Raw genomic sequence first — 13,711 nt, forward strand, 5'->3', positions numbered from 1 at the left:
AGGTCACAGGTGGATGGCAGGGGACCAAGGCAGTGGCGGCAGGAAGAGGGTTGCAGCGTGACCTGGGAGGGAAGGCAGGCAGTAGGGCAAGAGGGCACTGTGTAGCGGGAGGGGGCAGTGGGACTGGGGGGGGGGGTACTATGAGCTGTGGGAGGGAGGGGTCAGCATGAACTGCGGGATTGGGGGCAGGAGAAGGTAGTAGAGTGAACTGTGGGATTGGGGTCAGTGTCAGGGGAGGGGAGGTCAACAGTGTGAACTGTGGGGTGGGGGGAGGCGAGGGCGGCAGTGTGAACTGTGGGGCGGGGGGAGGCGAGTGCGGCAGTGTGAACTGTGGGGCGGGGAGAGGATAGAGCGGCAGTGTGAACTGTGGGGCGGGGAGAGGATAGAGCGGCAGTGTGAACTGTGGGGCGGGGAGAGGATAGAGCGGCAGTGTGAACTGTGGGGCGGGGAGAGGGGAGGTCGACAGTGTGAACTGTGGGGTGCCAGGAGGGGAGGGCGGCAGTGTGAACTGTGGGGCGCGAGGAGGGGAGGGCGGCAGTGTGAACTCTGGGGCGCGAGGAGGGGAGGGCGGCAGTGTGAACTGTGGGGCGCGAGGAGGGGAGGGCGGCAGTGTGAACTGTGCGGCAGGGGAGGGGGGAGGGGAGGGCAGCAGTGTGAACTGTGGGGCGGGGGTGGGGGGAGCGACAGTGTGAACTGTGGGGCCGGGGGTGGGGGGAGCGACAGTGTGAACTGTGGGGCGGGGGAGGGGAGGGCGGCAGTGTGAACTGTGCGGTGGGGGAGGGGAGGGCGGCAGTGTGAACTGTGGGGCGGGGGGAGGGGAGGGCGGCAGTGTGAACTGTGGGGCGGGGGGAGGGGAGGGCGGCAGTGTGAACTGTGGGGCGGGGGGAGGCGAAGGCCGCAGTGTGAACTGTGGGGCGGGGGGAGGCGTGGGCGGCAGCGTGAACTGTGGGGCGGGGAGAGGATAGGGCGGGAGTGTGAACTGTGGGGCGGGGAGAGGATAGGGCGGCAGTGTGAACTGTGGGGCGGGAAGAGGATAGGGCGGCAGTGTGAACTGTGGGGCTGGGAGAGGATAGGGCGGCAGTGTGAACTGTGGGGCGGGGAGAGTGGAGGGCGGCAGTGTGAACTGTGGGGCGGGGAGACGATAGAGCGGCAGTGTGAACTGTGGGGCGCGAGGAGTGGAGGGCGGCAGTGTGAACTGTGCGGCAGGTGAGGGGGGAGGGGAGGGCAGCAGTGTGAACTGCGGGGCAGGGGGTGAAGGGAGCGACAGTGTGAACTGTGGGGCGAGGGGGTGGAGGGCGGCAGTGTGAACTGTGGGGCGCGGGGAAGGGAGGGCGGCTGTGTGAACTGTGGGGCGGGGGGAAGGGAGGGCGGCAGTGTGAACTGTGCGGCGGGGGGGGGGCGGGCGGCAGTGTGAACTGTGGGGCGGGGGGAAGGGATGGTGGCAGTGTGAACTGTGGGGCGGGGGGAAGGGAGGGCGGCAGTGTGAACTGTGCGGCGGGGGGAAGGGAGGGCGGCAGTGTGAACTGTGGGGCGGGGGGGGGGGGGAAGGGAGGGTGGCAGTGTGAACTGTGGGGCGGGGGGGGGAGGGAGGGCGGCAGTGTGAACTGTGGGGTGGGGTGAGAGGAGTGCGGCAGTTGATGGGTGGGTTCAATGTGACTGAGGGGAAGGGCTGTGTGGCTGGGGGGAGCAGTGTAGCTGGGGGGGAGCAGTGTAGCTGGGGGGGAGCAGTGTAGGTGGGGAAGAGCAGTGTAGGTGGGGAAGAGCAGTGTAGGTGGGGAAGAGCAGTGTAGGTGGGGAGGAGCAGTGTAGGTGGGGGGGAGCAGTGTAGGTGGGGGGGAGCAGTGTAGGTGGGGGGGAGCAGTGTAGGTGGGGGGGAGCAGTGTAGGTGGGGGGGGAGCAGTGTAGGTGGGGGGGGAGCAGTGTAGGTGGGGGGGAGCAGTGTAGGTGGGGGGGAGCAGTGTAGGTGGGGGGGAGCAGTGTAGCTGGGGGGGAGCAGTGTAGCTGGGGGGAGCAGTGTAGCTGGGGGGGGGCAGTGTAGCTGGGGGGGGAGCAGTGTAGGTGGGGGCGAGCAGTGTAGGTGGGGGCGAGCAGTGTAGGTGGGGGCGAGCAGTGTAGGTGGGGAGGAGCAGTGTAGGTGGGGAGGAGCAGTGTAGGTGGGGAGGAGCAGTGTAGGTGGGGAGGAGCAGTGTAGGTGGGGAGGAGCAGTGTAGGTGGGGGGAGCAGTGGGGGGGGGGAGCAGTGTAGGTGGGGGGGAGCAGTGGGGGGGGAGCAGTGTAGGTGGGGGGAGTAGTGTAGGTGGGGGGGGGCAGTGTAGGTGGGGGGAGTAGTGTAGGTGGGGGGGGGGGGAGCAGTGTAGGTGGGGGGAAGCAGTGTAGGTGGGGGGGGAGCAATGTAGGTGGTGGGAGTAGTGTAGGTGGGGGGGAGCAGTGAAGGTGGGGGGGAGCAGTGTAGGTGCGGGGGCGATGGATGGCTGGGGGGGTAGTAGTGTGACGGGGGGGGGGGGAGCAGATATCGGCTGGGGGTGGGGACGTGAGCACGGCGCCTGGGGGGGACGCGGGCGCGGCGCCTGGGGGGGGGGGACGCGGGCGCGGCGCCTGGGGGGGGGGGGGGACGCGGGCGCGGCGCCTGGGGGGGGGGGACGCGGGCGCGGCGCCTGGGGGGGGGGACGCGAGCGCGGCGCCTGGGGGGGGGACGCGGGCGCGGCGCCTGGGGGGGGGGACGCGGGCGCGGCGCCTGGGGGGGGGGACGCGGGCGCGGCGCCTGGGGGGGGGACGCGGCCGCGGCGCCTGGGGGGGGGACGCGAGCGCGGCGCCTGGGAGGGGGGACGCGGGCGCGGCGCCTGGGGGGGGGGACGCGAGCGCGGCACCTGGGGGGGGGGAAACATGCACGGCGCCTGGAGGGGGGGGACGCGAGCACGGCTGCTGGGGGGGGTGGGCCCAATCAGCACGGCTGCTGGGGGGGGGGGCGCAATCAGCACGGCTGGGGGGGGGGGCGCAATCACCACGGCTGGGGGTGGGCGCAAGCACCACGGCTGGGGGTGGGCGCAAGCACCACGGCTGGGGGTGGGCCCAAACACCACGGCTGGCCCAAACACCACGGCTGGGGGTGGGCCCAAACACCACGGCTGGGGTTGGGCCCAAACACCACGGCTGGGGGTGGGCCCAAACACCACAGCTGGGGGTGGGGGGGGGGGGAGCAGTGTGGCTGTATGGGGTGGGAGCAGTGTGGCTGTGGTAGATGTGGCTTTGGGGGGGGGGGGGGGCAGCGTACCACATGGGTGGGATGGCGGGGCCTGTTAAATCTTAATGTGTTGTGGGGGGGGTGGGCATGTTCACAAACCGTAATTTCCTGAAAGCGAAGAAGAGAAACACAATGATTAACCTATGCAGAAAGTCAATGTCTAAAGATTTGTTCTCTCATATTCTGGCTTTAGCACTCATTCGTTTACCACTGCTACATTAATTGTGAGCAAAAATTAAGATCTTTTTATAGTGAAAATGACAGCACACATTCTCTGGGCTGACAGTGGAGCACGAAGCGATGACTACTTCGAAGTTGAAATATGTCACCTTCCGAGTTTTTTGTACTGAAAACGTACACATTTTGTACAGCTCATGAGAAGAACATGGCAATTGGGATAACCTAAGTTCCCAGAAACTTCATTCAGTGGAAGAAGGGTCAAAGTAAGTGAATACATACATGTCTTGGCTTACTCGCAGATACTTGAGCGTTTCTTAATAAATGACAGTCAAAGCTTTAGAGGTATTTTCCCAGTACTTCATGTGCCTTTTAATGGGCAATATCTTCAGACGAAATTATGGTGCAGAGATTAGTGTTGGATCTTCTTAATTTTGTGCCCCATGTTCGAAACTTACTTATGCTACTGTTTTTCATTTATATACTTACTTATGCTATTGTTTTTCATTTATATACCTATGTCTGATGAATGTTTTCCACAGTATATTGATATAACATTGTCCTTATTTGTAAACTATAATTGGAGTCACAAATGATGGTGGTCGATTTTAGGCTCTTTCTGTGCACCTACATCACACGTATCTGACACCCAATGAGTGATCAGTAGTGTTTTGAGCACTCTGTCGTGAATGCTGTAGTTGATGCGGGCATTAAACGTGACTGTAGCGAGTTGTTTGGTGAATTTGTATTCCATCTGTTGTGAGTTGTCAGTGCTGATGGATATTGTAAGTGACGAAGTCTACATAAAAAAGTTGCAAGATACACATTTTCTTCATGTGGAAAGCACGCACATGAGTGTAACACAACTGTTAACAATGCAAGCTCCGTCAGTGGACTGACATGCATGAACCGCCACTGTTTGTGGACTAGACTATAATAGTATGTCAGATGAATGAATTAAAAAAAAAAAGAAATGAATGAGAAAATTAGGAGATATTGTGGGCGAGTGCCAGGTTTTGGAAAAGTGATTCATTATGCATACTTTGCTGCAAAACTACTGCCAACATGCGAAATCTTCACCAATGTTAGGACTTTTCTCTTGTGAGTGTGATTCATATAAAGCACTGTTACTATGGCAAACCTGCCTTCGTGTGATGCTCGTGGTGTTTGGAATGTCTGTGTTTCGAATGTTTCTATGATTGGTATCATCCAATGGAATGCACCAAATCTTCCTAAAGAATAAACATATCAATGAAACATAAGAATATAAAAGTTGATATGAGATTGAAATATCAGAACATGAGAATTTAAAAAGTTTGTAATCCTTCAATATATCATACACATACCTGTTACTGTATTTAATAAATGTGTGACATTTCTTGTAATTTTACAGTTAGTATAATGCCCTTGTATCCCCTAATTTGATAAGAAACATTCACATAGTAAAATTCTACGAACATGGGTATACAAGGAAAACAATAAAAAAAATACAATAACTGGGTTTTGAACATGGGGTGTAAAATTAAAAAGCCATAACTAAAATGCTCTATACATAACACGCATGATTTTCTGCATGCCAGTCTAGTCTTAATATGTTTGGGAATTAGGGAACAATGCACAGAGGCTAATCTAAATTGAATAATCAAAAACTTGTTGTAGCTTACCTTTTTGTGTGGAAAAGTTAGTCCTTGTCCAATGTGTACAGAGGAATTCTTATCATTTGGAAGGATTAAAGGCTTGATGAGAGGAACAAGTGAAGCAGATGGTGAATTTGGTGGTGGTGCAGTTATGTGTCTGATTTGCTGTACCATCACCAAGTTATTTGACGTGTCTGTCCCTGTAACTGGACCACGACCTGATCCTCGTCCTGAGCTAGCACCACGGTAAGACAAAGATGATCGTGCAGAACTCACATCCTTCCGTGGCCGTCCAGGACCCCTTCCCTAAAAAGAGACATTGGGAAGTATTTTTAAATTATGAAATGCAAGCGCTAATTTATCCTGTAACACCAAAAATAATGTGTTTTATTGTAAATACATGTTACAAATTTCAATTAACAAACAAAACCCTTACAAGAAACGGAAAATAAGAAACAACTATTTTTTCTCATTAAGTAACAACAAACAGTAATGAGAGATTGGAATCTGTTTTAATACTACATTTTTATCTACGGAAAATGAAATACAATCTCATACAAGCAGAACAAAACTGTTAAATCTGGCAGTAGTTAAACAATGATTATTTGGTGTTATGGAATGGCATTTTGCTACATGGAAGGTAAAAAAAAAAGACACATAACAAATTACAGCTGCATAATGTATAAAGACTCAATCGTGAGCACCAGTCTCACACATTGTTTTAAGTAGGCTTGCCTGTGTGTGGGCCTAAACAGGTCAAATAGACCAGGATTATCTAGAATACTTGAGATGTTTTGACTGAGCCAAAAGATCCACAAACAGTTTTAGGCTACAATAGATATTTTGGACATTCAGTAGTATAGAACGCACTTACAAAGTTGATGCATCAGGGATTCTGCACAGAGACAAAATACTTTGCAGCAAAGCCAGTTTACTTTCTGTCAATGTTCCCTACCATTTACTACATGCCCCACTGTGTGCACTTCTCCCTTCTCTTTACAAAAGTGCACTCAAATATTACCACACACACTTATTTAGGTAATATTCATTGTATTTTCTCAGTCATTCTTTCAGAATGAATGTTACAATCGCAAAGAAGTATGTTGTCACATACAGGCTAACATGAAAATTAACATGCCTCCTTAAGTTTGCTTAATCGAGAGAATAATGATTCTGGCTAATAGTGTTTCCAATCACATACTTCCTCTTGTCATTGGATATCTTCCATTCCAACCATTCCACCTTTGCATATGCTCACTACTCAGTTTCAGTATATGAAATTAGGCAATTTAAAATGGGAACTACTGTAAAGAAATTGGTTGCAAAAACTTTGGTTCATTTCTACTTTTTGACACTAAAATTTACTTCATTACATGTGGGCACAGGCCAAGCAAAACAGTGTGAATTGCTGGTTTCAAAACTGTTTTAGACCTTTAACAACATTAAAGTGCAGAATTGAAAAATGTATTACCCAAAGTTGCCTATCAACTATTATAATAATAATATTATTATTACACGTTACACTGTTCCCATGGTGCGTTAAAACTTTAGACTGCTCAAAATTGTTTTGGAAAAAACAAATAGGGAATTTTTATACAGCACTTTCTTTGTCATTTATATTATTCGGAATATGTCACAAACTTCATAAGTAAACTATAGCTATGGTTCAGTAATTCTGTAAAGAAAATGAAAACTGATTGATCCCCTCCAAACTTTACACCATGTTGTTAACAGTGGCTATTACATAGAATGCTGCATACTGAAGATGTAACTGTATATAAGTTTAAATTTATCTATGTAGCTTTGCAACAACCTACAAAAAAAGTATCAAATAAATAATCCAAAATATAAGAATGAGTACAACATTCATCATAAAAATGACAAAGGAACAACCATGTATCTCACATAAATGAATGAGTTTATAAGCAGCAACAGGTTACCCAATGGCCCTGTTTTCTCTTCATATACTACTTTCAATGTCATATCGATAAAACTGTTTCTTGTTGAAAACTTTGCAGAGAATACTGAATACGAAATCATGCTGAAACATCCCTATCTACTATGGGAAGAAGAATTTAAGTAAAACATAAAATTTCCACTTTGGGTCTCATGATGCTAAAGACTTCTGGTATTTACTGTTTTATGACCTAATATAATAATCAGTTATAGATCAAATAATGGCCTGGATCTCACTCTATAAATGCTTCGGTAACATGTCGTATTACATCAATACATAAAACTGTAAAACCATGTTACGGTTAGCATTAAATTTACATCCACTAATCTCTCAAAGATATAGGAGACAAGTTTAGATTTTTAACAAGAATGATTTAATACTCCATAAGACAACAACCTAAAATTTGTGTTAAACACATATTTTGGTAATTTTTGGCAAATAAGGAGGTCCTCATAGTTAAAAAAAATTCCTTCAACAAGAACTTCATTGCCAAAAAAGACCAAATGTGTGTTATTAAACACATTTATAGGAAATGGCATGTGTTTCTTCAAGAAAATATTTCGGGTGTATTGCAGTATAAAATTCAACACCCAATTTAGTTACAGTCAGTCTCACTATGAACAAAGGACAACTTTCCACATAGAAACCAACCCTCCTTCCAGAAATGCAAACCTTCCACTTTCTCCACGGCGTTGTGGCATTTTTGGAGTTATCAGTCCCCTAAGAATTCCTATCTTGTGCTAACCTCTTCCTCTAGGATTGGGATGTATTCCAAATTCTGTCTTTCTATACACTTTTTAATCTCTAGTAACATGAAATTTATTCCCTGAATCTTATCACATGTCCTATCATCATGTCCCTTCTCTTCTTGACAGCATTTTCCGTTAAGTTTCTTTCTTCACTGAATGAGCAGTGAGCCTCTTCATTTCTTATCTTGTCAACATCACTCTATAGCGTCACACCCCAAACACTTCAAATCTCTTCTTTTCTAGTTCCCCCTCCCCCAGTCATAATACATTCACACACACTACCAAGAAACGCTGCGGCCCCAATATACATTCTCATAAATTTCTACCTAAAATTGAAGGTCTTTCTTTGATGCTAGCAAGACTTGTATCTGGCAGGAATACCCTCTTTGTCTATGCTAATCTGCTTTTTATGCCCTCCCTGCTTTGTCTGTCACACATTACTTTGTTTCAAAAGTAGTACAATTCTTTAACTTTGTCTACTTTGTGGTCCCCAGTTCTGATATTAAGCTTCTCATTATTCTCATTTCTGCTACTCCCCATTACTTTGTACTTTCTTTGGTTTAAATTCCATCCCTATTCTGAGTTGATTAGACTGTTCATTCTATTGCACAATCTTGTGCTTCTTCACTTTCACCGACGATAAAAATGTCATCAACAATTCTTAGCACTGATATCCTTTCATCCAGAATTTTAAAACCAGTCTTGAACCTTTCTTTCATTTTCGTCATTGGTTCTCTGATGTATAGAATGAACAGTGAGGAGAAATATTACATCCCTGTCTTACAGTGGGGAGGAATATTACACCCCTGTCTTGCACCCTTTTTAATCCCAGAAGTACAGGTACAGTTCATAATTACTGTAATCTTTTATCAACTGTAAAGTAAAAGGGTTTCTTGTGTCTTCGCTTCGTATTCAAATTGGGATATTGCCCTGGCCCCCTGTGTGGAGTTTGTTAATAACACATTGGGCTGCTGAAACAAAATACTCAGGAAGGGCCAACATTAATACCATGTTAATGTACAGGAAGGAGATTGAAGGTGGCCAGGTGAAAGAGAGAATAGGTAGGTACAAACTGGACTGGATGCATTACACAAAGTGGCATGAGAGGACTTAGGCACCATCCATACTGAAAATGCAATTATTTTCTATGGTAAATGTGGCCAAGGACATGATCAAGGTGCAGGATTCTGTAAGAGCAAAGCTATGACAGCTAAATTTACTACGTTTCTGTCAGTTAACCGAAAAATATGACTGATTGCAGCTAAGAAATAAAGTAAATTGATATTCTGGATATGGACATACTAACATAAACAAGGACACCACACATCGAATATGCGTTCAATGCAAAGTTGGTAGTAGTAATGGATGGTACACCAAACATATGATAACAACAACACAGCTAAAACTCAAGGAATGATGATCACAGAAAAGAATTTGAGAATACGACTGGTTTTGGAGGCTGTATGCATACATTAGTATGAAGGATAGAAGCACACGAGATGTGGCTAAGAAGAGATTTCATTCAGGGCAAAACCTAGCTTGAAGAGTTACACAAAACAACTCAATCAATCTTCAGAAGAGCCAAGAGAAAACTCTTTCACAACATAATCAAAGAAACCAATGTGTAATAAGAATAAGAAAGTATACTGTGAACCACTACCTCCAAATCGGTCCTATACAATATAAGATCATGGTAAAGGTGAAGGTGAAAGTCAGAAACTGCAGTTACTACTGTCTTAACTAACTTCTGAAATCAGGTAGTCTTTCAACACAAATTAAAACTCCAATTACATAATAAAAGATCCTCATCTAAGCCAATGAAGAAACAAAATTATCTACACATATTCAAATGAAAGATTTTTAAGGAAAATCTTTGAACCAGTAGGTCTACTTCTGTTACAACTGCACAGCTGGCATAATTACAAAACTGAGGAAATGTCACTAGTGCACTGAGTCGGGTAAGGAAAAAGTCATCCAAATAAATGGTTTATGATGGCCTTCCAAGTTAGTGGATTTCAAGTCACATGAAGCGAGACCAATTGGCGAACCAAGGCCAAGATGGAGTGACAGAATCATGAAAGTTCTGAGACAAGTGGTATGGAAGTTGACTGGTTACAAAGAAAGGCTGACAAGAGCTAGCAGAGAAGAAACCTGGTTGCAGTGCACAGTCCCATGGGCCTGACTGCAGGATGACAATGACGACATTCCACTACCTATTCTGCGGGTAGTGTCAAATGAACTGAAGGAATTTTTCTCTGCACCAATCAACCCCCATTGGCAAGGAAACATCATCCACAAGAATCTCCTAACTGCATAACTAACCATGACATTTCCACCTACATCATCTAATAATAAATACAACAAGAAAACCAATAATGAGACTTTCTTCTCAAGTGACAAGCAATGACGGTATTAGCATAACCATGCTAAAAGACCAAGCCGATAGCTTAATACCTGCCTTTGCAGACATATCTAATTTTTCTGTTGTGAATGGATTATATTCCACTTCGTGGAAAATAAGCAAAGTCCGACCTATTCCGAAGATCGAAAACCTGCAATCACCTTGTGATTACTGACCAATCAGAATATTACCTGCGGCTTCCAAAGCCCCGGAATATAAAGGATATTTAGAAATCCCCATTACAAACTTCTAGGGCTTGTAGAGGGGAGTCAGTTCACAATATTCTGAATACGAAGCGACGTCCGGATACATATCATTTCTGTTCTATGATGGTTTCAATTCAAATGTGTAAAGCGTCCACGTTTGCTGAGAGAAAGAGCAAAGTCTTAAGAGATTTCTATGTCAGCAGGTCACCAGATGTCATTTAACGTCTGCCTTGTGGCAAGATCTATTCAATGCCTACACATCCCTGATATAGTAAACATAGCTCAGTACATGTTTTCGGAATACACCGACACATTCCTTGTGTATGGCAAAGCTTGAGGTACCAGAATAGTTGCTAGTCACCTGTATCACAGACATTTTCTGTGACGTAGCACACCGTAACACAAACTTTTGCCCAAGTTCTGCAGTGGCTCAGAGACAGTTACCTTCACTATGAGGAGGCGCAGGAGAGGTGCTCCATGGCACCACCGCAAGTTTGTATTTGGAAATGTACTGTATTGTGTTGAAGAGAACTCAACAATGAGCACGTTCAATGGGTGTTGGTCGCAGTATCCTCTGGGATGTTCTGCATGCACAACAATTATAACCATACCACTCATAAAGGGCACACGGTATGGATCCAGCTGATTTTCCACAATGTGTTGCCTACTGCATGCGAGTCCTACACTGATGGATCGACACATCCCTGTTTCCATGTCAAGTTCTGTTCACAGACAAATATAAGTTCACTAGGAACAGTTCTGAATTTGCAAAACAGCCACATCCACCCTCGTGCTGTGCATGTTCAGGGATTTCAGCACAGGTTAGGTATTAATATTTGGCCAGGTATTCTGGACAGTCATGTGATTGGGCCATTTCTCTTTCCACTCAAGTTAACTGGTCCTGCATACTTTATCTTCCTACAAAACATATTGGACATGTTTTTGGAAGCTGTGCCACAGATTGTCCATCAAGAAATATAGTTTCATCACGATGGTGCTCCACCTCACTTCTAATGTGCTGTTCAGAGAAATCTCAACAGACAATATTGTGGAAGATGGATAGGTCTTGGCGGTTCATTGGTGAGGCTGCCATGATCACCAGATTTAACTCGTATGGACTACTTCTTGTGAGGTCATACACAAAGTTTAATTTACGAGACTCTTGTAGAGACACAGGAAGATCTGCTGTCACGAGTTCGCTGCGACACTAGAAATTAAAGACACACCAGGAGGGGATGGAGTGTGTTCATCAGAATATGCTTTGTAGGCGCCATGTCTGTAACAAAGCTGGTGGTCACCAAATTGAACTGCTGTTGTAAACATCAGTACCATTTTATATGTACAGTATGCTGGGTTCTTTTTTGTTTTGGAATATCGTAAACATGCAATGTTTAGGTGTTAATACAAAACAATATATGATTATGTGACAAATAGATGTTTCATTATGTTTTCTTTTAAATTATTGCCCGAAGATTCCTCTAGCAGAAGCGGATGAGTTAAGCACCTGAAGTGAAACAGTCATAGAACAGAAACCCTATGTTTCCAGATATAGGTTTCTATTCAAAATATTATGTACTCACTTCCCTCTACAAGTCCTAAGAGTTTGTACAGGAAATTCCGAAGCCTATGTTGTTCATGACCAAATTACTCAACACTACTGTGAATTCACCTTGACTGACAAATTATCAGCCCAGCTTTCATAAACACCTTAACACAAACACTACATCAATGTAGGTAACCGATGAGCTGAAATATGCCATGTACAACCATGAGGCCACAATATCGATTTAACTAGATTTCAGCAAAGCTTTTAATACTGACAACTTTGACATACTGCTCAGAAAAATGTGACCACTGAATTTCTCTGATAGTACCTTGAACTAGTCTGATATCTACTTGAAAAACAGACAGCAAAGTGCTGTCTGTAGGAATGAAAAATAGTCCTGAAAACATGTTCTTTCAGGAATGCCACAAGGTTCAGTCATGGACACACTTTTGTTTTCCTGGCATGACAATGATGTTCCATTGGTTCTGTCTTCCTGTAAACATCATTTCTATGCCAACCAACTCCAAATCTCTCTAAGTGCCAAACCTGAAGATATACATACTGTGATTGCCCAGATAAACAACAATCTTTCTTCAGTGGTAACATGGACAAAAAAACCTGGGGCTTAAACTACGCGCAAGAAAGTCGCAAGCAATCTTAGTATTCCTTCATAAATCAGTAAACAGAACTCTGCAATCAATTTATGGCATCCCAATACCGTAACCAAAATCAGTCAAGAACTTGGGTGTAATTTTGTATGAGCATTTAAATTGGGCAGAGAATACTGTCACCACATGCTGAAGACTTCCACTTGCCTCCATGCCCTCAAAAATTTTCATAATTTATTTCCACAGTATGTGAAACACAGACTCCTGCAAGCAATTATTCTACTGAACCTCCGTTACTGTGGTGTAATTCAACTGGTACAATTAAGGGAGGGCTACTCACACTTTAAAAAAAATCCCTGGGAATTTCAGGTGTGAGGGGGAAGACTGTGTCAAGAAGCTCCTGATAAATTAATGGTCAGCAGTTAGGGGGGTTGCAGGTACCACAATAATGAGTTTTCTTTCCTCTCAGCTGACCTATATACAAGCCATAAGCAGTAGTTAAATCACAGTTTTAAATACTGATAATTTATAGAGAATAATATTCATATAATTAACACTATGAAATATTAAGTACTTTAAACTTTGTGATTTATAAAATTCAATTTCAATGCCGTGTTAGAAACACAGAATTCCCTGACATTTCCAGGTTAAATGCAAATCTCCAAGAATTCCAGGTTTTGCAGAAGAATCGCCATTCAGAATTAGTGAAAACACAAGACAGTTAGAGCTAATAGTGTACACTTGTGTGGATGACTTCTGCAACATTCGTCGATATGATCGATGTCCGTGCTTCATACACCGAGATAAGTTAAGTGACTACCACATGCTATGTCTACTTCAGTGGCAACTCAAGGTGCAAGCAGCTCAGTACCTCGCCTCAGAGATTAAAATTCTTTCATGCAATCATAATGGACACACAAGGTCTCACTTATCTAGTGACCTAGCTGTGATTCATAAGACAAAAACATTGGCACTGCTGTTCCCCTATGGATCAAGGTGACCTGCATTCTTTGCACCAATTCGAAGTTCTGCTACTTTTAAGAAAAAGTTGAAAAAATTCCTCTTGTCATCCTTGTAGTGCTTCCCCAAAATTGACATATATGGCCAATTTCCACTCTGTCAAGAATAAAAGCCAATGCCAAATTTTCTCTCTAATATGCAAACCACATCACCTTCTCCTCCCTTACACT

General features: G+C 45.4%; 1 protein-coding gene across 1 annotated transcript in view; it reads right to left on the reverse strand.

The window, feature by feature from the left end:
- LOC126161744 (uncharacterized) overlaps positions 1–13,711 on the reverse strand; it is a 213,099-nt gene that overhangs the window by 83,081 nt on the left and 116,307 nt on the right. The window contains exon 6 of the mRNA XM_049917784.1: positions 5,082–5,360. Within this exon, the coding sequence (XP_049773741.1) occupies positions 5,082–5,360 (279 nt within the window). The remainder of the gene's footprint in view (positions 1–5,081; positions 5,361–13,711) is intronic.

This window comes from Schistocerca cancellata, chromosome 2 (genome assembly GCF_023864275.1).
Source record: "Schistocerca cancellata isolate TAMUIC-IGC-003103 chromosome 2, iqSchCanc2.1, whole genome shotgun sequence".
In the NCBI taxonomy this organism is placed as follows: Eukaryota; Metazoa; Arthropoda; class Insecta; order Orthoptera; family Acrididae; genus Schistocerca; species Schistocerca cancellata.